Source organism: Zosterops lateralis (genome assembly GCF_965231275.1).
Source record: "Zosterops lateralis genome assembly, chromosome: 2".
Taxonomy (NCBI): domain Eukaryota; kingdom Metazoa; phylum Chordata; class Aves; order Passeriformes; family Zosteropidae; genus Zosterops; species Zosterops lateralis.
The window spans coordinates 3,916,768-3,942,825 of NC_139763.1; the positions used below are offsets into that span (position 1 = coordinate 3,916,768).

Genomic DNA, 26,058 nt, shown 5'->3' on the forward strand with positions numbered 1-26,058 from the left:
ATCACCATCACAGGTCCAGGTCCTGCTTTAAAACAAACCAAAACATCCCCCCAAATTCACATTATTAAATAAAGATCCTATTTTTAAAGGTCTACTACTTTACTTCCCTGAGTACCGCTAGACCAAACCAAAACTGCTCACTTTAAGGAAGGTGACAGGACTCTCAGTTCTCTAAGAGTCAACATGCTCCTTTAATAAATTATAAATAAATAAACTCTTAAAGGGTGAAAGACTCAAAACACCTTTCCAGTTTAATAATTCCTCTTCCTACCGTCTATGTGTATAAAATTAGGAAATACAGACCAGCACATGCTTTGCTTAGAAAATAAAAGTGTCAGGATCCCTAAAGCAGTGATTCCCTCTGGGATCCACAGCTCCAGAGGCCAGAACCTTCTCCAGCTTTCAGGGATCACCAGAATCTGTGCAGAGACAGAATACAGCCCCTGAAAGAAAACCAGCTTTGTAAATCTAAGCCTAGATTAGAAATAAAAACCTACCAGCCAAATTTTAGCTGTTCAAATGGAAAATTAATAATAACTCTGATGTTCAGTTATTCCCAGAGTGGAGGTTGTACTCCAGAGAACACTGAGAATAAGCAGCTGCTAAACAATGAAATTGATGGAAAATAATGGACTTACTAACCTTATAACAAAGTTTGTTCCTCAAAAAAACCAGAAAGTCATCTTCAAGTTTCATCATTAAACACAACTGTGTTTTGCATTTCAAATAAAGAAACCAGATAAACATTTATCTTGAATTTACAAAATTCTGCTGCATCCTATTAAAGACTACGTTCTAAATAAAACTTCCTGGGGCAATAACAATTTAAATTATTTTGGACTTCACGTCGAAGTTTTAAGGAAAAAAAAAAAGAGTATTTCTCTATGCTGAGGTAATATCCAGGATAGCAAAAGTGATGGTAAATGCAGACAATGTCAGTGAGGGTGTTGGAGAAGTGGCTCTCACTGATGCCAGCTCCCTTTTCCACGATGTATTTCCATTTGTCCGAGGAGTTCTGTCATTGTTCACCAGGATTGTGCAGCTGCACTAAATTTCTTTACCCCAAAACCCTTCCAGGTCCCACTACAAGTCCAACCTGCTGGAAAACCAATTCCCACACTTCCTATTTCAGTTCAAATGAGCTAGGTCAGGATGAATCTGATATTCTGCCACATCATCTGCTGAATGATGAAATCAGGAACCACCAGCTTTTCCAAAGTGTGAGAAAGGGAAGGTGCAAAGCAGAGGAGGAACCCTGGAGTGGGGAAGGAGCAGAAAGATTCCTGGTGTTGGGCTGGGGGCAGCCATTGTGGGGCTCCCACCAGCACAATTCCAGGGAAAACTAAGAATTTAGAGTTGCTGTGTGTTTTTGTTGTTGTGTGTTCAACCAGGGACTTCCCCATATATATTCCTGGAGAAATTTTCCTTCTTGGTCAGCAAGAGCCACCTCAAACATTGTGAAAACAGGAGATGTACTGCAATGCTCAGAAACTGGTAACGTTTAATCAATGGGAAATCCAACATTCAAACACTTTAAATATGGAGGAACAACAGAAATGTAGCAAAAAAAAAAAAGGTCTGGAATGTCAGAATCCTGCACCTCAAGCTTTCCACGCATAAAGAAAACAGAACAAGTGTTTTGTTTGTTTTTCTATTTTATAAAGAAAACACACAAAAACCCCTTTAGGCCCAAGAGTTCACCTGCATTTCATAATCTTAAAGTTTACAGTATAGAAGTCACATTAATGATGTACTACCTGTCAGCAGAACCCTCTGTTCACCAAAGCCTCTGGAACTGGCAAATAAAACTTCTTTGCTGGTAACTGTTTATCAGCAATGCCAGTACAGAACATTTAACACCTGCACTGAATCAAGCTGTGAAGTTATCAGCCTTTTCAATTCTCTTTTATCTACCAGGTTTTTAGAGTGTGAACTATTATTTAGAAGCCAGTTACTATTGTAGATGATTTCATACAGCATTAGAGATGTTTGAAACCTGTTTTTGAATGTTGCATGACCTAGGTAGTATTTCATTGCAGCACCCATAACAATAATACTCAACATACTGCCATTAACCTGTTTGCAGTGTTTTAACATTTTTTTAAACTCTTGTTTATATGTAATAAAATACCAGTAAAGACAAAAAAATTGCCCCTATAATGAGGCACATTTTGGCATCTGTGCTAAATGCTGCTACATGGGCAGGCAAGTGCAAGTCAAAAAATATGAAAAAAAGGAGCAAGTCATCATTCTAAATCACATTCATAACTTTTTCATAGAAAAATATAAATATATTCCCTGAAATGTAGGACAAAGAAGAGCCAGCACCCATCGGCAGTTCTAGTGCTATTACCAAAAAAAAAAAAAAAAAAAAAAAAAAGGGAAAAAAAAAAAGAAAAAAAAAAAAAAGAAGAGATGGGTTGGGCTTTCCTTTTTTGTTAAGGTTACGTTTCGCAGGCGGCGTCCTCGAGGGCTCTGTCGTCGTCGTCGCCGTCGTTGTAGCGCACGGTGCGCCGGCCGCCGTTGCGCGTGCGGATCTTGGAGCGCCGCCGCCGCGCCCGCCGGCACCCCCCGAACTCCACCTCCATCTCTGAGTCCTGCTCCTCCTGGCTGCCTTTCCGCCTTTTCCTCCGCTGAGGCCTCCTGCAAGGTTTCAGAGAGTCATAGTTGAGAGTTTCTTTCCTGACCGAGGGTTTCGATCTCCTCTTGCGCTTCCTGGTGTCCGTGGCGTCGCTGCAGATGGTGGTGTCGGTTGTGGAGTCTGAGGAGAGGCAGGTGAAGTTGGCTTTGGAGCTTCCTGCAGTCCCTGGTGCCTCCACGTCCTCAGAGACAGAGCTTTTCTCCTTTTCCTTGCCCCCTGTTTCAGATTCTGTCGTTTCTCTCAAGTCCTCCACCGGTTTTAATCTCTTGAAAGAAGCTCTGGGTTTTTTATTTGCTGCTACTCTGGTGGTTTTAGTTTCAAGTTTAGCTGAGTCAGAATCTACCTCCTCCTCGGAGTTACTCGTACAATGGTTGTGGGCTGAAGCTGCCTGCCTAGAACCCCCCCAGCTCCCATTTTCTACCCTGTGGTTTGTGGAATTCTCCTCCGAAGAGTTGTAGTCAAAATTATTCAGAGCTGCAGCACGGAGGGGTTTGTGTGGCTGCACGTGGTTATTACCACTCTGCTGCTGAGTCTCTGTCTCCGAGTCAGTCCTTTCATTCTCAGACTCAATAATATATTTCCTTCTAGAAACAGAAGACTCTGAGCAAGAAGGTTTTTTCCTGCCAGAAACCTGCTCGCTCTCATTTTCAGACTTGGAACAAGCCTCCACCTCCGAGCTGTTGAACAGCTTCTTCCTGCAGGCTGAGGACACGCTGCCGCCCTGGAGCTGCTTGCGGTTCTTTCTGACTGGGTAAACACTTTCTGAGCTGGATAACTCCTCCTTTGCGTGGCTCATGATCTTGATCTTGTTGGCTGCCAGCGTGGCACACCTGCGGGGGTTCTTCTTCTCCCCCACGCTGGACACCTTGATGTGTTTCTTGTAGTTGATGATGCACGTCCTGCTCCGCAGCACTTTGGCGCTCTGGCCGCCCTCCTCTGATGTTGGCTCTGCAAAAGAAAGACAAGTTCTTTATTAATGTCTTGCATTCCTGAAATCATTAGTTTATTATGTCCAAACGCTGCCAGCTTTAATGAAATACTGAATTTTGTTTTGATTTCAACTGTTAAGTGCAATTTATCTCGATTCTTTACTAAAAATACCATCGGTATCCTGGGGTACTTTTAACTCTTGAGATTGTCACTTTTCATGGTCTCCAAAGAGCTTTCTTTAGCATCACCCTGTTAATTAGCTCAGAAATTACCAATTCCCTCACTTAGCAAACAAATACTATCATATTATTAATACTTGTATCATTAAAAGTTAATTTTTTCTTACTAGAATAAAGCTTGCAACATTAATTACACATTTTAGGCCTTTTTATCTTAAAAAGGAAACTGTAATATTTCATGTGGATGCAAGTTTCACAATTTTAGATGGTTTCAGGTGGAGAACATTGAAACCCTTCAGATCCTTAGTGACTTTAACACTCAAATTGCTGCTAACAGTGAATCTTCCATTCAGTGTTTTTTTAATTAATACAGAACTTGCTTATGTTGTGTTTTAAAACAAATATTCAATGTACAAATCATATACTATGAAGATCAGTGTTTCTTTTCTAAATAAATTAATTTGTACATATGAATTTAAAAAAAAACCCAAAAGTTTTTGAAGCAAATTTAAAAAAATAAAGAGGGAAATTTATGAGACATAAATTCCAATGTCCAGCTTGAGCACCAATATTAACAATCTCTTCATATACCAAATCTGGTCCTTATTTAAATGTAGATCCTCTTATGCACCACTCCAATATATTCCTATTTTTACATTTTTAAAGGATAATTAATTTCCTTTCTTTGTTAAGAGTTTCCAGAAATGATACATGAACATTACTGCTTATAGTAGCTCTATTGTGTGATTTGACGGCCAAAGCACAACACATTTCTGCTGCTCACTGCAAAGTGCTGTATAAAAGGTGAATTAATCCACAGACTACAAAGAAGAGTTAGATCTTATATTATACACTCTCCTGCAATATTATTAAGTAGCTGGAACACAAGGCTAAAGAACAAAGAAGTCCAGCCTTTCTGCAACACTGCCAGAATATTAAAATTAAACTTTGTATAAGAGATCTTAAATTTGGAACAAATCTATAATGAAATGTGTTGAAATTCCCCACCAAACATCCAGAATTAAAAGCTGCAAAGGCCCAGCCAGGTGACACAGGCAGAAAGAAGGAGCATTAAACCAAGTACCCCCAGAAACTGGAAAAGCTTTTAAAAGACACAAAGATGTGAAGGTCTGGAGCTCAGGCCAAACCTGGAATATTGGGCAGGAAAATCCAGCCTTAGCTCCAAACAGCTCAGCTGCAGGGGGCACTACAGCCCACAAGGTATTGGCACAATTTATCTGGAAACTTTGCTTTCAGTCTTTTCTGATATATAAAATCCCATACTAAACAGTACATACCTATAATATATATTATCTATAGCATAATGTACATCACAGAACTACATATAGACTGTTTTACATATCAAAATAGATTATATGTTATTTTTATTATATGTATTTCCAAAAAAACCAAAGCAAAGCTTCCACATAAATTGTTAAGCTGGCTAATTGAGCAGTGTGTATAAACACATATATAGTTACAGTTGTATATATAAAAAATACATTTTTTTTTTTAAATAGAAACTCTACCAGGATGCCCCTATTAAATATATTAAAATATTAAATATAAGATCTTGGGACAAAACAAGTAAATATTCCTTGTGGAAAATGTCAAGACAGTGTCATCTTAATAGACAATAATTTTCTTAAGATTCTTAAAGCACCTTGACAGGCTTGGAAGGATTACACTGAACATCAACCTCTAAATAGACTTTTAAATTCCAAATCAGGACCCATTCCCTGATTATATGAAGGCATGATGTACATGACCTGGTTTAATAAACAGCAGCATCATTCTCATAACCTTAAAAAACCCCAATCCTAACCCAACTCTTTAAATGATTATCAGCCAGTGGACAAAGATCTGAGTGACAAATAAAATTACAGAATAAAACCCAAAAAGAAAAGGATTTAACTTTCTGAAACAACTGGAATATAAATCTTACTTCTGCCAAGTGCCTGACTGTGTTAAGGACTCTACACATCACTGACAGAATAAAATCTCAAAGTCAAATCAAATTTCAGGTTCTAGTGCACACCATGGATTTGAGAACAATTTAAACACCTTTCTATCAAATTAATTTTGGAAAATTATCAATAAAGTTACTTCAAACTGAAAAAAATAGTTGTAAATCTGCTGTAGCACAGAAAATCTCAACAGAAAATTAAAGCAAGTAACAGAATTGCAAACCAGAGGGTTTTAGTTACCAAAATCCTCAAAATAAGGAGCTGCACAAAGGGAGAGAAGACTCTGCACTCTCGGAGATTTGCTCTGTTAACAAATTATTATCTCTATTAACCAACAGAGAAAACAACTTTTAAAATGTTACCTTTTCTAACGTTTCTTGTTTTTCCTTTCCTCTTCCTCATCTTTGCTTTTGCAGAAGTTTCACAGTAATTGCTTTTATTGGAATCGCTCTCCGAGTCCGAATCAGAAGAGTGATGGAAGCTGGAGGCAGCTCCAGATTTGGAACTCCTCACAATCCTGGTGGGCACCAAGCTCTCCCACACAAAGCTCTTCTCCTCCTCTCTGGCTTCTGCTTCAGATTCTCCTGTGTCCTCTAAATCACTCAGGACTTTTGCCTTTTTTAAAGGAGGAGACAGCTGCAGCCCAGAGGCTTTCCTGCCATTCCACCTGTCCGACTCAGAGTCCACCTCGTCCTCAGAATTACTCACTGCAGGCTTGTGATGTGCAGGTGTTGACTGGTCAAAAACCTTTTGGCTGCTCTCACCCTCAGAATTATGGCTTTTGGAGTCCTCCTCTGAAAGGTCCAAGGTGGGACTTTTCACTTTGGGAGACAAAGAGCAGACAGAGCCCTGGAGCTGTTTGTGCCCATTGCTCTGCCAGCTCTTCTGCGTGGTCTGCGCGTCGGGCTCGGAATCCGAGCTTCCATTCTCAGATTCACTGACGAATTTCCTTCGTGGAGCAGAGCAGCCAGTCTGAGAAAGAGCTTTCCTCTTGCTGAGCTGCTCTTCTATTTCTTTCTCACTCTCAGACTTGAGGCCTGCCTCATCCTCAGATCCCTCCAGCAGCATTCTCCTGGCAGCAGCTGAGGCATTCCGGTGTGGCAGCTTCCTGTTCCTGCAGATCCCGATGCTTTCTGAGCTGGAAACCTCTTCCTCCACGTCACTCATCAGCCTCAGTTTGTTGGCAGCCACAGCAGCACTCCTGCGGGGGGTTTTCCTGTGCCTGCCTTTGCTGTTGCTGAGGGACTCAGATGTCACTGCCGAAGTGTTCTCAGAGTCGCTTCCATATAACTTTTTCCTGACTGTTTTCCTTGTATTCCCATTCTCCTGAAGAAGTGTTCCTGTAAAGGACAGCAGTGATTTATATCTGAAATATGAAATAGCAACTTTGAAGTCTTGTCAAAACTGGGACTGGTTTAACCCACAGACATGATGCATGAGATATATTCCTAGTGACAGTCAGGTGCTTTTGCTGTCATGAATTTCAGATTAATTCTGGTTTTGTGACAACTAGAACTTCTTTATGAATTGCTGCATTTTCATTAAAATAATGTTGCAAGTCATTCCCTTTAACCAGGCTCTTGGTTTCTGCCCTCTTCCCCTAGTCATGACAAAATCTTTTAAATTGAGTGTAGTGAAAGTTTCAAAATTGGCACCAATTTAAAAATTAATCTCTTACACATACAATGATTTTAAAAAATACTAACTCCAGTCAGTTATTCTTATAAATATATAAATATAAAAACTTGGACTTTTCTTGCTGTTCACAACAATCTCCTGCCACTTTACCTGTCTGTTTCCTCTGAGCCGCCCTGTTCCGAGTCAGCCTGCGACTGCTGTTCCTCCTGCACACCCCGTTGTGCAGGGGAGAGGACACAGGAGCCCCAGAACAGCCTTTGCTGTCTTCTGAGCTGCTTGAGGAGGATGAAGATGAAGAGGAAGTAGATGAAGAAACCCCAGAACCTTCTATTTCACTCTCTGTTAAAACACAAAAGCAATTGGCAGTTAGAATTCTAAACGCCTTCCAGTTAAGAGTTACACTCTGCTGATCCTGGAATCTTCAGAATTTTCCTCACATTATTTTAAAATGTATTCTCATGCCTGAAAGTCTTACAGGGATCAAACTGATACCTCAACAAAATCCATATTCATGCAGTGTTCGGTGACAGGAAGCTTCTGTATTTAAGTTTCAATTAAAATAAAACAGCTCTTTTCAAACACCAGATTGAAGTGAAAAGCATGTTTAGAAAAACTCCAAAACACAGAACATTTTCTAACAGATTTTACCAGAACTTGCATTCTGTTATTTGAATTTTTGTCAAGGGGAGGTGTAGAGAAAAAGACTCAGAAACTTCTGTCATTTGCTAATTGTGGATGACAATTTTTATATAACATATATGGGCATGTAATCTATAGTTTATATAGTATCAATTATCAAATACTGCTTCCCTGTTGACAGATTTAATTAATAAACTTACTGTATTCTACATGATTTCAAAGCAAAAAAAAATATATGTAGTACACAAATCTTTTTATAACAATCACTGTAAATAATGTAAGTGTCCAAAATCCAGTGAAACACACAAAAATTCTGCATCACACGAAAACCCCCAAACCTCCTGTAAAAAAATTTTCACGTTAAAACAGCAAAGCTCATTTAACAACTCAGAATGAAAATGGCAGCAATTCTAAACTCTGACCTGATGATAAAGCAGAACAATTTGTTAGTGTTGTGGATCTGGCTTTCCCATTCCTCTCAAAGGATGCCAGGCAGGCAGAATCCGAGGATTCTCCCGAGGAGCTCTGGTTGTAGGAGCCGGTGCTGGGTTTATGGCTTGTGACACAGGCGGCTCTGCTTGAGGTAGGCTGAGGACAAGAATCTTCCTGCTCAGATTCAAGTTTGGCCTGAGACTTCAGTGGTTTCTGCTTCAGATTTCTAGTGAGAGCAAAAGTAGTAAAAGCAACAGAGGTTGTAAAACTAGGAGAGAGAAGGCAATTATGTGTTTTAACAACATTTAATAAGATTTTGCATTTCTGGAAGGGTATTTTATGAGCTAATGTGTATGGGACAATTTTAACTCTGGCAAGGATAAACATGAAGTACTTTCATTAAAATAACAGTCTGCACTCCTAGGGAAGTCATGCAAGAGGAGACAATTTTTCTCTGCTCTGAGAAACTGAATTTAATGATGAATGTCCTCCAGACAATTCATGTTCTCTCATTTTCACTGCAGCAGCAGCCTCAATTCCTGTTGGATTCCCAGCCTCTGGTTAACTGCACATGAGCTTTCAACTAAATGCTATCCAGGTAAATTTAATTCCACAATAAACTGAGTTCCCAACACACACAGAAGGTGGAACCTTACAGACAGTTCACAGTTTAAAATAAAGAAAACCTCACTAAGTTGATCCTTCCTTACCTCCACATGCCTGACTGCTTCCTGTCATCCTGCTCAGTCCATTATTTTCACCTACAGAACTGTTTTGTCAGTTTTTTCCCTACATTGTAGTTTTTCAGACATTCATCCAGGTGGACACAGTGGATAAATTCTTGTTATCCCAAACCTCACTTTTGCTGTGTCCCACTGAACAGTTACACATAATTCTCCAGGTATGGGCACAAATGAGATTCAAAAGACAATTTCTGCCTATCCTGGTGTGTGGTTATTTTTTTTTTTTTTAATTAAAACTCTTACTCCTATCCTTTCCCTGCCAGAGAAGGAAGATTGGACAGCAGCAGAAGGGAAAAGCTCAGTTTCAGTAATTTAACACATTTAACTTTTGTATTTTGTCCCACTTTGTCTCACATGCAAATTAAGAACAGGAGTTAATCATGTCAAACAGCAGCTGTGTCAAAAGCTTGTTTGCCTTCAAAAAGAGAAAAGGCAAATCTGGCTCCCAACTGAATGCTACAGCAAGTGACAATTTCTAGAAATTCCATAGAACTCACTTTATTCTGTATGTAACTAAATACCTCATTTATGCCGATTTTCATCTTTGTAATATATCCAACAAGTAAATCTTTGTTTCATTCCTCATTATTTCAGTTATATATTGATTTTCTGATTCAAATACTAAAGAAAAATCCCACCTTTTCTACTCTTATCTCCTTGTATTTATCAGTTTTATATTATAAAAAAGCCCCTGGTTTTAACATATTTTTCCTACTGCATGAAAATTATAAAGTGTCTCACTGGGGTTACAAACCATTTAAAAACCCAATTGTTCTCCTCTTCAAAGACTAAATATGAGAGTCAATATGAATATCAGTCAGCTGAGATAAATATTTATACCTCCATAATTTGATTACCTGAGCATTTTGGTGGGCTGCTGCACTGAGCTTTGATTATTAAATCTTCTCGTGTACCTCTGGTTCCTCCGGAGCTTTTCGTTCTGTTTCTGCCCATTTTTGAAATCTGAAACAATTCTTCGGATTTTCTCTTCAAACAGTGCTGACAATCTCAAGGTCATGCTGTAAATCTAGATAAGGAAATGGTTTCTGTTAAAAAAAGAGCCTTTGATCCAACACTAGCATTTGTAATATTGAAAACTGCACAGAAAAGCAACAGGAAAAGCACAGGCAGTCCTGTGTAACAGGAAATAAATATATTAAATATTTTTGTCCTATTTCTCCCCACTGTCTATCCAATCAGCAGCTTTATCAAAAGTACTAATAAACAAATTGCAAAATAAGATTTAATTTCATTAAGACATTCACAAATCCCCAGATATTAATATTATGAGACATCATTATAATAATAAGATATTATAACAGCTACCTTTGACTTTTTGTTTGGAGTATAAGATTTTGCATTACTAAATATCAGTCTGATATCTTTGCACAGTTCCATTGGAGTGTCATAATTCCCAGCTTCCAGAGTTTCCTTCACTGTACCAAAATCCATTGGAGTGTCTATAATATGTCTGTAATCCTATTAAAAAATATGAAGAAAAGATTTCTGTGAAAAGTGTAAAGGAAAAAAAATATCCCTTTTGAATTTTATTTCCGTCATTTAGGAGTAGCTAAAATCACACAAATTATCTTCAGCAGCAGTGGAAAGAGAAGCACCACAGCAGAAAGTAACAGTTTTCTGCTGAGACAGGATGATTTAAAAACTCCTTTTCATTATCCCCTGAATTTTACTGTGAAAAGCAGCAGATCTGGTATAAAAAACCAGCCAAAAATCACCCCAAAACACAATGACAACACAAAAAACCCCAAATCAAACCCCATCAAAACACCTCAATCTTTCTCTCCTGTTCCTGTTTTTTTGGAGAGCCCAAAGATGTTGTTAAAACCTGAAGAGAGACTCAAACTCAAAATGTGGAGTCATCAGGAAAAGTTCTGTGTTGTAAAGAAGTTTTTGTCCTTTAAATTAGGTTTGTTGGGTTTTTAGAGAAAAAAGAGACTGAAGGGGTACAAAGATTACCATGAACAGTTAAAAGAGAGGGAAAAGATCAAATTCATAGCTGAGGCTCACTAAACGGATTTTAGACCTTCAAGAAATTCGTTTTAATTAAGAAAATACAGATCTTTCTAAAATAATTCCCTTACAAGGCACAGTAAAGCAGCAAGAAAAAAACCAATCTGTTAAGTTTATCAAGTACAACTTACAGGATATTGATCCAAATCAACTGGCTGCCTGAAAGGTTCAGAATCCTCACACTGGAAAATTAAATTCACCAGTTCCATGCACTGCTTCTTCCAACAGTTTTCATCATATCCACTTTTCTGGCTTTTTCCTTTTCTTAAGCCCCGTCCCTTGAGGGGAAAAAAAAAATTAGGGAAAGCATTAGTGGAATAAAGCAAGAAAAAATTCAACCTGATTTGGGGTGTAAGGTAAAGATTGGCCAACTCACTTTTCTTCTTCTATATGATGTTCTTGGAACACATTTTTCATCATCCTGCACAAAATAAAATCAATTATCTTAAAGTGATGTAGGGAAAAATAAAAAAAGTGATGGAGGCTAAAAGTGTCATTAAATTTGGGACTGTGGCAAAATTAAATTTTCTTCTTAATTCTTTCAATAAGACAGAAGATGAGCATAAAAAATAAAATACAGCATCTAGGAGACTTGGAAAGCAATATCCTAGATAAGGACAAGACCTGGAGTCTGGAATCTTCAGTGGTTTGAGAAAAGGAGAAACCACCATCAGCAATTGCAAAGAGAAGTTACCCAACAGCTTTGAACTTCAGTGACTAAATATTACCAGCAATGCAATTCACTGATAATAAATTACATAAAACATTCATCAAAATTCCCAATATAGTCCATGTTTGCATTAGCTATATAAATAACTCAGCAATTTTACCAACAATATTTGAAGATTGCTGGTATTTTCTTACCACCATAAATTAGTGGAATTTTCCACACCAAAACCCCAACTTACCAGATCAGCATCATGACAATCTTGTTCATCATCTGTTGTGCTACATAATTCAAAAATGTTTGTACAGTCCTGGTCACTGCAATGCAATTAAATCTCTGTTAGTGGAAGAGCAAAACCAGAGCTGTTGTTTCCTAAATTAAACTCAGCCACAACCAAGTGCTCCATATAAAAGGGAAGACAGTAACTGAGTATTAAATGGAATATAAAAATCAGGATTAGGGATTTTAAAGGAGCCTGCCCAGCTGCAGGAAGGCTGCCCACACTCATTTCATAATAAACCTCTCAGTTTATTTTAACCTTTCATTTAAGTCAGACAAGCTACAACAGCATCTTCTACACAGGACAGCACGGAAGTTACTTTTTACAGGCTGAGCTACTTAACACTCAATGCCAAGTGACATTTTGGGGCTGTAACACCAGGGAAAAAGCTAAAATGCCTCTAAGCTAAACATTTCAGTACTTAAGGTAACACTCAGAATTATACGCCTGTCCTCATAGTGCATTGAAAAGAGTCAAAGCAGGGCTCACCACAAAGGGATATGAAGCTGTTTTTACTCTCCACTGTCCAAAAACATGAGGATTCAAGCAGTATTTAGATTAAAATGCCACTTACTTGATAAACTTTAGGAGCTGGGTGGTGATTTTTTTTGCAGCTCTGGCAATTGCACTCCCAGGCTCGTTGAAGGTTCTGGCATTGCTTTCAATGTATCTGACTTCCCAAACCAAGGCTGAAATTCTCCTTCAAATTAGAAAATATTGCACCTTTTATACTAAAGAAAAGCTTAAAACCAGCAAAATTTTTATCTCTGTAATTTTCTCTCCATATAAATGTCCTCTGTTTTATATCCCTTTAGGGCAGTCTCAAACTTTTCCTTCATATGGAAAAAACCAAGGAAGCAAAACCAACAATGTACGTGTTCCATCGCTCATTTCCCAACTCATTACTGATAATTCATCCTTAGAAAGTTTGTGATATAAACTCAGTTAATTCAGCTGGCCAAGTAAGCACTATCATTTGTTACCCCTAAATCATAAAATACCACTGAAATCATCCCAAGGACCGTGGATTTTCTGGAATTTTTAAAAACATAAGCATTTTTAAAAGCTTACATGTGACTTATTCAAAAGGAGGGGGAAGAGTATAATTTAATTACTACTCTAAATTAGCACATTTCTTCTGGAAATATCAGAAGCTGCTTGTTACAAAGCCCAGAGAAATGGAACACAAGTTGAATCATAGCTGAGGAACTTTTAATTAATAAATACAAAGCACAAGCAATTAAAAAGGAGTAACAAGAGCTTTGTCCAATTACATTTTTAAAGACATCCCAGCTATGATGTCCCTTTCTGTCTTCCCTTAAAGGCCTTGCTTTGAGGCCAACTGACCACTGAGAACAGTGTCCCTGTAAAATGACAGATTTGAGAAACTGCTACAAATTGAAAATGTAACTTGATAGAAATGAGCTGCCACAAGCATGTCACTTCATTTCTTACAATTCATTTTCCCAATTCCTTATACCTGTGAAGCAGAAATATCACAAGTCTGCAGTTCTTCACCTACAGAATTTCTAATTATTTCCCAAGACATTTTTTCCACCTCATACAGGAGGAAAATCACTGTTAATGTCTCTTCACTGTATTTACAGACATGCTGAATGAAGATCCAGATGAAAAATATATCCAAATTTATTTTCAAGCTGATCAGCACATCCAGCAAATCAGAGCTTTGTCATGATTACACTTTTCCCTCTTTCTCTTCTCTAAGTTTTTATTATTTAAAATGCTGCTGTTAATATTTAACATTTCACCTCTGGTGTTTAAGCTCCTTTCTGAAAATAGCAAGAGCTTAACCTTCTCCAAGTTCAAAATAACTGAAGGACAGCACTTCCAATTCTGACTTATCATCAGCACTGAAGTAACTTCAGGGAGTTTTTTAGTATTTGCTGATACCAAACAGTGAATTTCTCAAAGAAAGAATGTCAGACTAAAACTAGTAAAAATCTAAAAGAGCTAAACTAACACAGCAAGAACTTCTCTCAGTTTTGCCATCTCTCTTCAAAGTGGCGAGAGGTTTTATTGTTTCATATAAGTAATGTTTCACATTCCTTATACTTGTAAGCATTTTGTTTCTCAAATAGTTTTTTCCACTTCTTCTCAAAAAAAAAAAAAAATTCTTTCCCCAAACCAGCTAAAGGGATAGGCCGTTTAGCTTTGCTGTCCAAAAAAAAAAACCCATTCAAAGGTTTCCTCCCAAAATTTGCCCTAAACCAAAAGAACTGTAACTCTGAAGAGTCCCCAGAGGAGTTTCCCCTGGCAGCACTGACCTGTAGAACCTGTTGGCCAGGCGGGTGCGGATGGTGTTGAGGTCGGTGGGATACGCGATCACCGTGCAGTACTTGGGGTACGTGCACAGGTCCACGGGGCCAGCAAAAGCTGCTGAGATGTCTGGTTAAAAACAGCAAAAACAGCAAAATTTAACTCTTTGACCTCATTTTTTTGGCCTTGCAGGGCCTGAAGGAGCTGACAGGAAAGACAGAGAGACAATTTCCAAGGGATGGAGTGACAGGACACAGGGAATGGCTTCCCAGTGCCAGAGGGCAGGGCTGGATGGGATATTGGGCAGGAATTGTTCCCTGGGAGGGTGGGCAGGCCCTGGAATAGAATTCCCAGATTTGCTGTGGCTGCCCCTGGAAGTGTCCAAAGCCAGGAGCATGGAGCAGCCTGGGATAGTGGAAGGTTGGCTTCCTGCTCTCTCCCAACCCAAGCCATTCTGGGATTCTATTTCAAAGTAGGTTCATGACAAGTGAGCTGGGTGTTATAAAACCAATGATGTACAAAATCATAAAGATCTCAGTACAAACTCAAAGAACTGCACAGAAGAACATTTTCTCATTGAAGTACTTTGTCAAAAGGAATTTTTAAAGTATGCCACGGATATTCCAGGCTCTGTTTATAAATGTGACATCAGGAGAAAACCACCTGAAGCTCGGTTCACACTCACCAAGAGTCATGAGCTGATCAATCCCACGGATGATTCGTTCACAGGCCTCATCACGGGACTTCATCCCCCACTCCCCCTCCTGGGGTTTGTACAGGAGCTTCTCCACCTCCTCCAAAGTCACAGAGACACTTGCTCCTAATTCTTCAGGCTGATCAACTACAGAGAGCAAATTAGGGAAAGAGTGAGAACAAGATAAATTGTTGAGCACTCACAGTTATTAAATAATTGTATGCTTGCAACCGGCAAGAAAAATCCTTGCCTTGAAGTAGAGTTTAATGCTAAGGCTGTGGGAAAAAATTACACAAAATGGATACAAACAGCAAAATGCTGTATATTCTGTTTTTCTGCAGTTTTGAATTAAGTTTATTATCTTTTTGACAGCTTATTCAGTAACGACTTCCTCAGCATCTCCCAAATTTTCCTCCCTCCTCCCAGCTGGTACTGACAAGGACTGGAAAAGTGAAATCTTGAGACAAACCACAAAAGCCACTCTTTTATTTACAGATAATCTGGATTTGACCAGCAAACTTTATAAAATGTTGGTTTTAAACTATGTACAGTAAGGGTTTGCTGACTGGAAATTATTTATGCTCCTCTTGCATCCCCTTGTATTATAGTATACTACAACAAATTCATAGTTTGAAACTTGAGATGCTTTTAGAAACCTGACATTTGGAAGTAGCAGGTTTTATTCTGTATGTCAGAGATTTAAACAGAGATAGTCACATTTAAATTATTTTTTTCAAAATTGCTCTGGAAGATGTGAAAGGAAAAAACATAAGTATATTCAAATTATTTCACTAAATCTGAATCAAGATTGCCTTTAAGACAGGAATCACTTCAGGCCCACTACCTGCATGAAACAAAGGAAGTGGAAAGAGGGAAAAGTACATTAAACTGTTTTATTAAATGGTTTCTACCTACCATTATCAGGGACTGGTTCCATGTCCCATGGGCTCAGCTTTTCAATTTCACCATTGTCCCATCTGATTCATCAAGTAAAAAAAATAAAATAATAATTTCAAGTTACCTTGACTCAGAAGTGTTTCCTCCAAGCACATTTAAATTACAGCTATTTGCAGGTATTGACAAAATACATTGTAAAAACATGTACAGACAAAGGCATTGGTCTGCAAAAAGCAAAAAGGAAACATTCTTCATAATCAATTTCAGATTAAAATTGTGCTGTTGATTTTGGCTGTATGCAATTTACCCAAAGCATAAATCAATTTTACAGAGATTGTATCAAGAAGATGAAGACGAAAAACAAGCTGCACGTTTGGAAAAGTGAGATAACATCAAGGGGAAGATTTGAGAAAAATACAGCAGAGGATTTTTCTTGCTGATCACAGCAGGAGTTGTGCAAGTTCACGGATTAAGGAGAACAGGAAGTGAGGAATTTCATGTGCTAGCATGCAAATTTATGGGGCAGAGCACATTTAAACAAAGAAAAGAACAAATATAAAATGAAGAAACAGAAGTTAATTCAAGTCCAAGACAAAGCAAAAGCAACGTAAGTGCTATTGGCAGATCTGAATATTCACCCTGATATTGAACTGTTAGGTGTGAACAGTATTCTGAGATTTCGCCAAATCTCATCACATTTGGGTAGATTTTTACATGCTTTTAAAAACACAGAAAATACCAATGAATTTTGCATTTTTCAAGGTAAGAAAAATCTGACTGGATCATCTTCACATCTCACTGATCCAGAGAGGCAGAAGTACCCTGTATGCAGTGCTGGATCCTTCCTACAGCTGGATTAATCCTTATGTTCCCATTTTTAGTTTTTATTACAAGCACATAGCAGAAACAAATAGATCAGAGTGCAGTTCACAAATTTCCCTCCAGAGCTTTGCCAGCAGTTTCCTGTCAGAGTTCTCCAAATTCCTGGGTCTACTTCTGATGCCTTAATAAACTCAGATATTTGGACTAATGCCTTCTGTGTATTTCTTTCAAACCAACTGGAAACTGAAATGATCATGCTCAGAGTATTTTATAACTAAACCCCTGCTCTGGCAAGAGCAGCTCTCTGTTGTTTTGGATTTCCCAATGCCTCAGGAAAACTTGGATGATTCAGCCTGTTTGGATTTTTATGAACTAAGAGTCCTAAAGGTTGATCTGTTTAGTTCTCTTCCCCAGTTACTGTACAATACTTCACAAGTTGTTGATATTCACAAATGGATATATTAATTAATAATTTTGCATGTAAGACTTTATCAAGAGTTGAGTATAACTTAAACCTCACCTAATTCTGCTTAAGTTTCACTCATCCAGGTAATGCAGCTTCATAATAAATCAAGCTGCTTCTACACAAACACCTATTATTGTCTTGCCAATAAAATAACAAATAAATTGAAAATTATCTTCAATTTATTTATTGAAGTAACAGCGATAAATTGAAGTTATTGTGACAAAAAGAGCAACAGACCCAGACAAGTCACAAAACCTAAATACAGCTGCCAAACACTCCAGGTATTTTCACACACATATCTTAGGATTCTGCTCTAGAAGAGCTGTTTGTGAGGCCAGGTAGAATAAAGTCCTTTTGGAAAGGGATCTTAAGGAACACAGCATTCCTTCCTTCAGAGCAGCTCTACTTTTCTGTTAAAGGCTGATGCATTAAAATACTGAAATATCCTTTAGGTCTTACAGGAGAAAGGAGCCCAGGAAATTGGTACCAGGTTTTTGTTTGTAACTCAAAACTTGATTTGGAATTGGCCAAGAAAAATCCAAAGCCCACCTGAACTTGCCCCTAAGGAACATCTGTGGTACACAACAGAACATATGGAATGGATGGAATATGGAAGAGAAGGCAACAGGCAAGAACTGGAGTCTGGGAGTTATTGCCACCTTCCCACCAAGGAAAATCATTAAGAGAGAAGATGAGTAGATGAGACAAGGAACCAAAACATGCAACACAATCTTGGCAGTCTCATTGGATTGCCTGTTAGCTATAAAATTTCCCTTCTCTGTGGTGAGCAACAGGTTCAAAAGCCTTTGAGTGAAAAAGCGATTAAGAAGTCCTCCAACAATGAAACTGTGACTATTAACTGTACTGTATAAGACATGGGAACTATCTCTGAGCATGATGGAAATAGGAATATTGAATATTCACTGTTTATTCTCCTTACAGTCCTCCCTTGCTGGGGAAACCAAACCAAGCAAAATCCCAACATGATCCTTTCAGTGCCTAAAGGGGGTTATAAGAAGGCTGGAGAGGGACCTTCACAAGGGCATGGAGTGAAGGACAAGGGGGAATGGCCTTAGGCTGTAGGAGGGAAGTGTTAGATTAGATACCAGGAAGGAATTCTTTACTCTGAGGGTGGTGAGGCCTTGACACAAGTTGCCCAAAGAAGCTGTGACTATCTAGCCCCTGGAAGTGCCCAAGGCCAGGCTGTTTGGAGCTCTGAATAACCAGGGATAGTGGAAGGTGTCCCTGCCAATGGCAAGGGGTTGGAACAAGATGACCTTTAAGGTCCCTTCGAACCCAAACCATTCTGTGATTCTATTCCAGACAGCTTGGACAGGGCAGGACAGGTCAACATCCTGAGTGTGAACACTGAAATCCAGAGATATCTTTGTTTACCATTCCTCTCCTTTGTGTGAAGGCCTCTTTGTTGATATGAAAAAGGGTGCACAATGTGAAAAACAAAGTGTGAGGATTTGAGGCCTAAGGACCTCGATGTCAGCAACCACAGAGCAGATTCAGCATCCCCAGACTAACTATCAGTGCAGACCAATAATTAATGCTCACAGAAAACTGCACTGCTTGCTTTGTGGAAGGGACCCAGAATTACTCAGTACAGGAAATGTGAAGAGGTCCACAACTGCTTTTACTATATTAGTACTCATTAACAAGTTGCCACAAGTTATTACATATCCACACTGTGCTACAGCAGCAATCTAAGCCCATTAAGAAGTGACAATTCCAGGAGTAAAATAATTTAAGTGAACAATTTACACATTCTCGTATCAATGAGGCAGTTGTGTGAGAGCAAAGGCACTCTAATAACGTTGTGAATAAAATCTTTTTGTACTCACTTGACACTGTAACACTGGAAGTGACTGTCTGGATATTGAGGCTGGTAAGGCTCCTGCCCCAGCACTGTCCCAAACCACCAGGCATCGTCAATAATGGAGCGGAACCTGTCGGCTGCAGAAAAGGTAGATACTCTGCTGAGAGGAGGATTTAAACTCTGTGCCTGCCACAGGCAATCAGAACAACTTCTGATAAATGTAGTGCTTGATTTCTCTCCATAATTAAAGTTCTAGATCCACTGATATGTAAGCCTGTTATTTAGCTTTAAAATAAAAAAAGGGAACAGAACAGTCTGGATACGTATTTTGGTGACCGTATTTACACCCACTGCAGTCCCTCCAAGGTTCAAATTTCTGACTCTTGCCTGGCAAAGAACCCTCTGACTCTACAAACAGCACATGAAGCCATTAGCCAAGGACACATTTGTGATTTCAAAACTGTTCAGTCCAGCACTCAACAAACACTTACAGGCCTGCCAGTTCCTCTGCCGGGCTTCGTCGTAGAACTGACGTAAGATAAGGAAGTCGATGACATCTGGCATGTCGTGGTACCTGGATAAAAAAAATCATCACTCACATGTGTCTCAGGGCTTTAGGAAGAACAGAAATATATTCTTAAACAATTTTCAGGGAACTAAAACTGCACATACCTGATGGAAAATGATTTGTCTGTGTGTTTCCCAGTGGCATGATCTATAAAGGCAAGCTTGAGGCAGCACAACGTGGGAGGACCAACTTCGTACCTAATTCCAACAATTTTTACCAATTCCTGATCCTACAGGTAAGAACAAACAGCTTCAGCAAGTTTTATCTTAGGGACCATGCAGAGAACTGTCAGTTTAACATGAATTAACCAACTGTACCCACATGCAAAATACTGAAATTAGATTTGAGATTTCAGTGGAAGGCAGTCTGTCAGCCTCAGGATTTTAACACGGGTATTTCAATTGGCTTCCCACAGAAAATTCTGAAGACAATCTGATAATTGCGCACACTTTTCCCATCAGGAAATATTAGTAACCTCACAAATCCATGTTCTGCAAACTTAACAATAAAATTCTTCAGTCACAGACTGTTATAAACCCACAGAACCTTCAGTGCAGACCTACCCTAAGCACCACTTTTCTCCAAGGCTCCTTGTGTGGATTCAGTTCGTAAATGTTATTTCTTCTCACTGCTTCAATGTAAGCTTCATGCCCTTGTCGGAAATATATCACCTAAAAAACACCCCAACAAGCCCAAACAGTGACTGTTTTCCTGTATTTAGCAATTATAACAATCAGAAGCATTGGAAGATTTTAATCCATGTTCCTACCTCATCCCCCATCTGAGGGACAAACGGGGACCTTCGGAGAGCCGTGTCTGTGATCCAGACTGGAGGGTGCCAGTCGTAAGACAACTCCAAGTTCATTGGTTGTGCTGCAGCATCATCAGCCTTCACAAAATCAGATATAATGGACATGAATTCTACACAAATCAAATTCCATTCTGACTTGGCAGACAACAGCTTAACTTATAAAGGACTAATCTGTAGCATTTCCAAACAGTATCAGCAGAATTTCCTCCAAGGCTTTGCTTGAGTTGTATTTGTATTTGTAATTCTAATACTAAACATTCTTTTCCTATCTGGAGATTTTAGGGAGCAAGTCATTATTATGCAGGGCTTAGCAGAAAGTTTTATAATTTAGATGACAGTCTCAGTACCCAATTAAAAATTAATCAAGCTGCAAGAAACTATTTGATTCTACTTAGAAGAAAGTGAAAGGACAGGGAGAAAAACAGACCAAATGTATCAAAATTATCCCAGGCTTAAAAGAAGAATTTGTTTACTCATTTATGAGAGAAAACAACTAAGAGTAGTTATTGTAACTTACAATAATTATTTAAATTAACTTTAAAAAATTCAGTAGCTTAAAATAGAGTAAATACAGTAATTTATAAAAAATTTAAAAATTCAACCTAAGTATAAAATGGCCACCACCAATGCAGTGACCGTGTCCCATGTGCATTAAAACAGGTAAAAACTCAGACAGTTTAAACAAGTTAGAGAGTCACAGAATGGGTTGGGTTGGAAGGGACCCCAAAGATCATCCAGTGCCACCTCCTGCCATGGGCAGGGACACCTTCAAATATCCCAGGTTGCTCCAAGCCCCATCCAACCTGGCCTTGGACATTTCCAGGGACAGGGCAGCCACAGCTTCTGTGTACAACATGTCCCAGTGCCTGACCACCCTCAGAGTCAAGAATTCCTCCCTAATATAATCTAACCCTGCCCTCCTTCAGTTTAAATCCATCCCCTCTTGTTCTATCCCTTGGAAATAGTCTGATATTCTGTACTGATACTTATTTAACACATTTCCCCTTTAATACCATCAACCTTGAGAACCCTTTTCATTTGGAAAATGAAAGTGCCTTCATTTGGAATGCAGATTCTTCCCTACAAATCAGCAGATCCTTCACACTGGGAATCCCAAACCAATTCCATGTACCCTGGGTGTGGTGACAGAAGGATCCTTGGCTAATGGCAGTAACCATTATTTTAACAGTTTCTAACCAAGAGACCTAACCCCTAGGAGAGAAATGAATTGGAGATTGCGCAGAAAAAAATGAAAATTGTACCTCGTCCTGCTTTTTTGGCTTGGGTTTTTTCCTCCTCTTCCTCCTTCTCCTCTTGGGAGGCGAGGATTTCTCAGCTGACACCTCCTCCTCGGACGTGCTGCAGTACCTGAGCGCTTTCCTGCGCGAGGTGCGCACCGGGGGCTGCAGGTTGATCCCGGCGTCCGCGATCCAGTCGGAATATCGGCTCGAGGAATCGCTGTGCACACAGGGAAGGGAAACAAAAACACAACCAACCTCTCACTACCTCAGAACACTGAGCTCTCTCAGAAAAATACCAGCAGATAGCAAGTGTTGTTGAAAGCAACGTCAAAACAGCTTTGCCTTGTTGTAATCGTGACTTGACTTGAAAGTTAATGTGAATTTTTGGGAGAATCCAGTAATTCAAAGCCTATTTCTTTAAACAACTCAAGTCTGGTGATTTCTAAAATCAATAATTCTATTCAAGAAAGCTGTGCAATGGAATTCTGGATTAATTAAGAGCCCTCCCTAAGGAACAATGAACCAAATGCTGCTTAAATTCTTTACACTTATTCAAATCTCAGCTACACATCCACACATTTCCTCTGAGTATTTTTTATTTCTAGTACTACAGAATTCTAAAAGAATATCTAAAAAAAACCAAAATTAAGTGATTAAAAAACTTATCTATAACAGTTCTACATAAACCTAGAAATTTTTAACAATTCAGAGTTTTACATGTTTTTTTAAGAGCAAGGAAAAAAAAAACACCCCAAAATTCCCCAAACGAAGTTGGGGAAAAAAAAAATCCCAAATTAAATTTTTCATTCCTCCAAAACCAACCAAAACAAAACACACTATAAAAATATTCCAGACTCTCATCTCTCTTTGCCATATGGTAAAAAATCAGAGGGGCTTGGAGTTACATTAAAAAATAGAAATGTTTTGGTGAAATGGAACAGTAAATAACAATACAATGTATCAGTGAAGTATATGAATTATACCTTATATGATTATTATTATTATTATCATCACACAATCACATCTGAAGCACAACAGAGCTTTCATACAACTCTTAATCTGTCAAAATCCAAGCAAAACTCATAATGGGATGTGTTTTTTCACTTTACCTAGAACTATTGCTGTTGCTTTTCTTGTCACTTCTCCACTCTTCCTCTTCATCAGATGAGCCAGAGCCCTCACTTTCTTCAGCTTCCTAAATTTAAAAATACAAACTCAAGCCAAACCTATGTTTTAAGGGCCTGAAACTTAAAAACATGTTGTCCATATTATCAAATTTAAAAGAAGTTTGGTAAAAAGTTGTTAAAATGAAAATAAAAGTAATCAGGTCATGAAAAGCATGTAAAATCTGACTGACAGGGAAGAATTTACATTACAAAAGAACAGATCAAGACAAACAGTCACACCTTCTCTCCAAACACAAAGGGGATATTCTGTCTCTGCTATGACTTTTTTCATTAGTGATACAAATTGAAATCAGTTAAGGGTGTTTTTTCCCCCCCTTAGCATCAACTGATTGACCCAGTACTAACTGGAGTACTCATGCATGTATTTAAATGCAATGCTAAACAGCAGAGACACACCAAAATATATTATGATTTTATTAATTTTCTGATTGCTCCTCATCAACTATTTGCATTAATATAATGTTTTAAATGTGTTTTCCATAAGTGAGTCAGTATGATGCATGGTTCAAGTTGTGTTTTATCAAGCAAAAAAAAATTAAAAAATAAGAGAAAATCCCATGAGATTTCAATTGTACCTTCAAGTGTTTGATTTGGTCCAGCTGATTGTCATTTTCAGAGTAACAAAGCCAACAGCCCTCTCACTAAAGCCTTTTCATACACTGTGCTGATAGACAGTACTCACTGAAATTCTCATTCAGTTTAAGTGGTTTATTATTTTTAGCCACACTGAAATTCTTCATTAAGAGGCAAGGAAAGGAGAGTCAATTTCTAAGGAATTTCATTTCTCATCTTACTTGCAAGATTTCCTAATTTCCCTTTTGTTCACTGTTTTTCCCTAACAAAGTGACTGCTCCAACAAGTCTGAGCTTCTCTGCTCCTTCCACTTCAGTTTAAAACTAATTCCTTGTGGGCAAGGCAAGACAAAGGCAGTCCTATCACCCATTTACAGTCTGGTAACACATCAGACACAAACAAAAAGCTCCTGTTACCCACAGAGCCCTGTGCCACCCCAGCCCAAGAGGAAAAGACCCTGCGGAAAAAATCACATTAGGGAGAACCTTCAAAATTTCCACTGAAAAACATTAAAACACACCTAAACTCCAAATGACACCTGAAACCAACCAATTGTCCATCAGATTTCTGCCCTAGGCTGTGGATTTAGTTTAGAAGATTCTCAGCAAAACCAGCTGAGCCATTTATAATCTGACAGGAAATACTGTCTTTATTAAAGCAACACAACAGGTTTGGGAAGTGCTAATAATGATGATGCTTAAAGAAATATTTTCTCTGGAAAAAGAAGGAGTAGGGTTTTTTGTTTGCTAGTTTAACACAGAAAAGACACATCTACATGAAATTTCATTTATTGAGCAACTTGGGCTGAGTCCAAACTCAGAAGAGAACTCACCTGCTCTATCAGGCCAAAGCAGCTGTCCCTCTCCTCCTCAGAGGATTCCAGCTGTTCAATGTTGTTCCGTGTTCTGTAGTTGGAATATTTCCGTCTGTGCAGTCGACGCTTCGATTGGATCAATGAAGACTCAGAGTCGCTCTAATTTATAAAAGAAGGGAAAGGAGTTAAATAAAAATATTTATCTGGCAAATTTTTATGAGTGGGAAAGGGTGGCTAAAAGCACTGCTGGATGCAAAAACTGAAACAGCATTATTAAGTTAAAAGTTCCTTTCACAAGAAATAATTTTCATGTAAGCCCAAAGTTCAAAATTTGCTGTTCCAAATTTAAGATTTATTAATCGTTCTAAGAAATTTATAAATTCTTTATAAACTACTGTGGCAGCTCCATTCACATCAGCTGATGAATGTATTTAAAGAATCAAGACGTTAATTGCCTACAATGTGTACTTATAAAAGCAGAGAATGGTTTGGCTTGGAAGGGACCTTAAAGATCATCTTGTTTCAACCCCCAGTAAAGGGGATCGTGGAGCAGAAGTCTTGTGTCAAATTGTTTTGAACCCTAAGACACAGCAAATCAGGGAACAAGCTTCTAAGAACAGCACAATAACCAATGTTTTCTTCTTGCCAATCTCTCCCACAAAACAGGTAATGAAAAAAGCACTTAAGTCTGAAGAAGTTTCCCCACACACAAAATTATCTAAAGTAAAATGACAAGGAACAGCAAAATAACCTGTGATTCCTCAAGTACAGCCTTGAATGCTCTCAGTGCTTTTAGCAGGACTTGCAATAGCTGTGTAACTGCAGTCAAACCAGAACAGCCTGAAAGCCATCCTGCCTTTAAAAATTACTCCCAAATACCTCACATAGAAGCAGGCAAGACTGAAAGCAAAAAAGAATTCCAGGTATCCATAAAAATCAATCAAACCTTGTCCTGCAATAACTGGGAGCTGAATCATCAGAGTCCTTGGAGGACCAAACCAGAAATCTCTGCATTTATTTTCTGCACCACCACTTGTCCTTGGGCACAGAATGCTCACTTTTCCAGAAGCTGCCACCTACCTTTTCCAGTGACTCAAATGACTTTTTCTTCTCTGTTGCATAAAGATCTCTCTCTTCTTCCCCTTTTGCAATCCGGTATTCTTCCTGTTTCCTACAAGAAAGCCATGAAAATCTAATTCTACACCTGTTTTGACAATGCTGGTCTCTTTAAGGGATCTCTCTCACACCCAATTCCATTCCATTTTTAATTTCAGATGTTATTGTTGCTCAAATAACTCTAAAGCATTCTATCATTTCCAGGTAAGAGTAAAAAATGTGGATGGTAAGAAAATCTTCCTTCCAAACATCAAAATAAAATTTAGGTTTTTAACCTCATTTTTAATTCACATTTTTCCATTTGCAATCGTTCTACCTCCCAACACTGGGAATGCTTCTTAAAATCCTCAGAGATGTGGTAGCATCTATGGTTCTGGCTTTAAAAGATGTTTAGCTAATAATTCTCCTTTTCACAGATGAATCCTGACAGTACTTTTGAAAGCAACTAGTTTAGCATTTCAAGGGGTTATAACTCATCACCTCCAAAAGTCTCAGAGAGAGTACAATTTCACCCAACTCTTCCATGGAAATTAATTCAACCTGTATCTTTTATTTTGGAGAAAGCAAGAATCTAGGTGACCTAGCTGGCCTGGAGATGACTTAAAATATTTCAATAGGGG

The 26,058-nt window shown here is 38.5% G+C and overlaps 1 protein-coding gene across 1 annotated transcript in view; it reads right to left on the reverse strand.

Moving 5' to 3' along the window:
- Positions 1-1,484: 1,484 nt before the first annotated feature.
- The window catches only part of BRWD1 (bromodomain and WD repeat domain containing 1), a 41,621-nt gene continuing 17,047 nt past the window's right edge, over positions 1,485-26,058 (reverse strand). Inside the window, exons 20-41 of the mRNA XM_083854528.1 lie at positions 25,403-25,493; positions 24,341-24,481; positions 22,858-22,943; positions 21,770-21,965; positions 20,466-20,585; positions 20,260-20,367; positions 19,801-19,925; positions 19,620-19,702; positions 19,154-19,265; positions 16,034-16,095; positions 15,110-15,265; positions 14,433-14,553; positions 12,722-12,847; positions 12,109-12,184; positions 11,577-11,621; positions 11,332-11,478; positions 10,496-10,648; positions 10,027-10,196; positions 8,417-8,652; positions 7,506-7,694; positions 6,080-7,057; positions 1,485-3,589 (exon numbers count right to left, since the gene is read on the reverse strand). Of these exons, the coding sequence (XP_083710654.1) occupies positions 2,445-3,589; positions 6,080-7,057; positions 7,506-7,694; positions 8,417-8,652; positions 10,027-10,196; positions 10,496-10,648; positions 11,332-11,478; positions 11,577-11,621; positions 12,109-12,184; positions 12,722-12,847; positions 14,433-14,553; positions 15,110-15,265; positions 16,034-16,095; positions 19,154-19,265; positions 19,620-19,702; positions 19,801-19,925; positions 20,260-20,367; positions 20,466-20,585; positions 21,770-21,965; positions 22,858-22,943; positions 24,341-24,481; positions 25,403-25,493 (4,666 nt within the window). The 3' untranslated portion in view covers positions 1,485-2,444. The remainder of the gene's footprint in view (positions 3,590-6,079; positions 7,058-7,505; positions 7,695-8,416; positions 8,653-10,026; positions 10,197-10,495; positions 10,649-11,331; positions 11,479-11,576; positions 11,622-12,108; positions 12,185-12,721; positions 12,848-14,432; positions 14,554-15,109; positions 15,266-16,033; positions 16,096-19,153; positions 19,266-19,619; positions 19,703-19,800; positions 19,926-20,259; positions 20,368-20,465; positions 20,586-21,769; positions 21,966-22,857; positions 22,944-24,340; positions 24,482-25,402; positions 25,494-26,058) is intronic.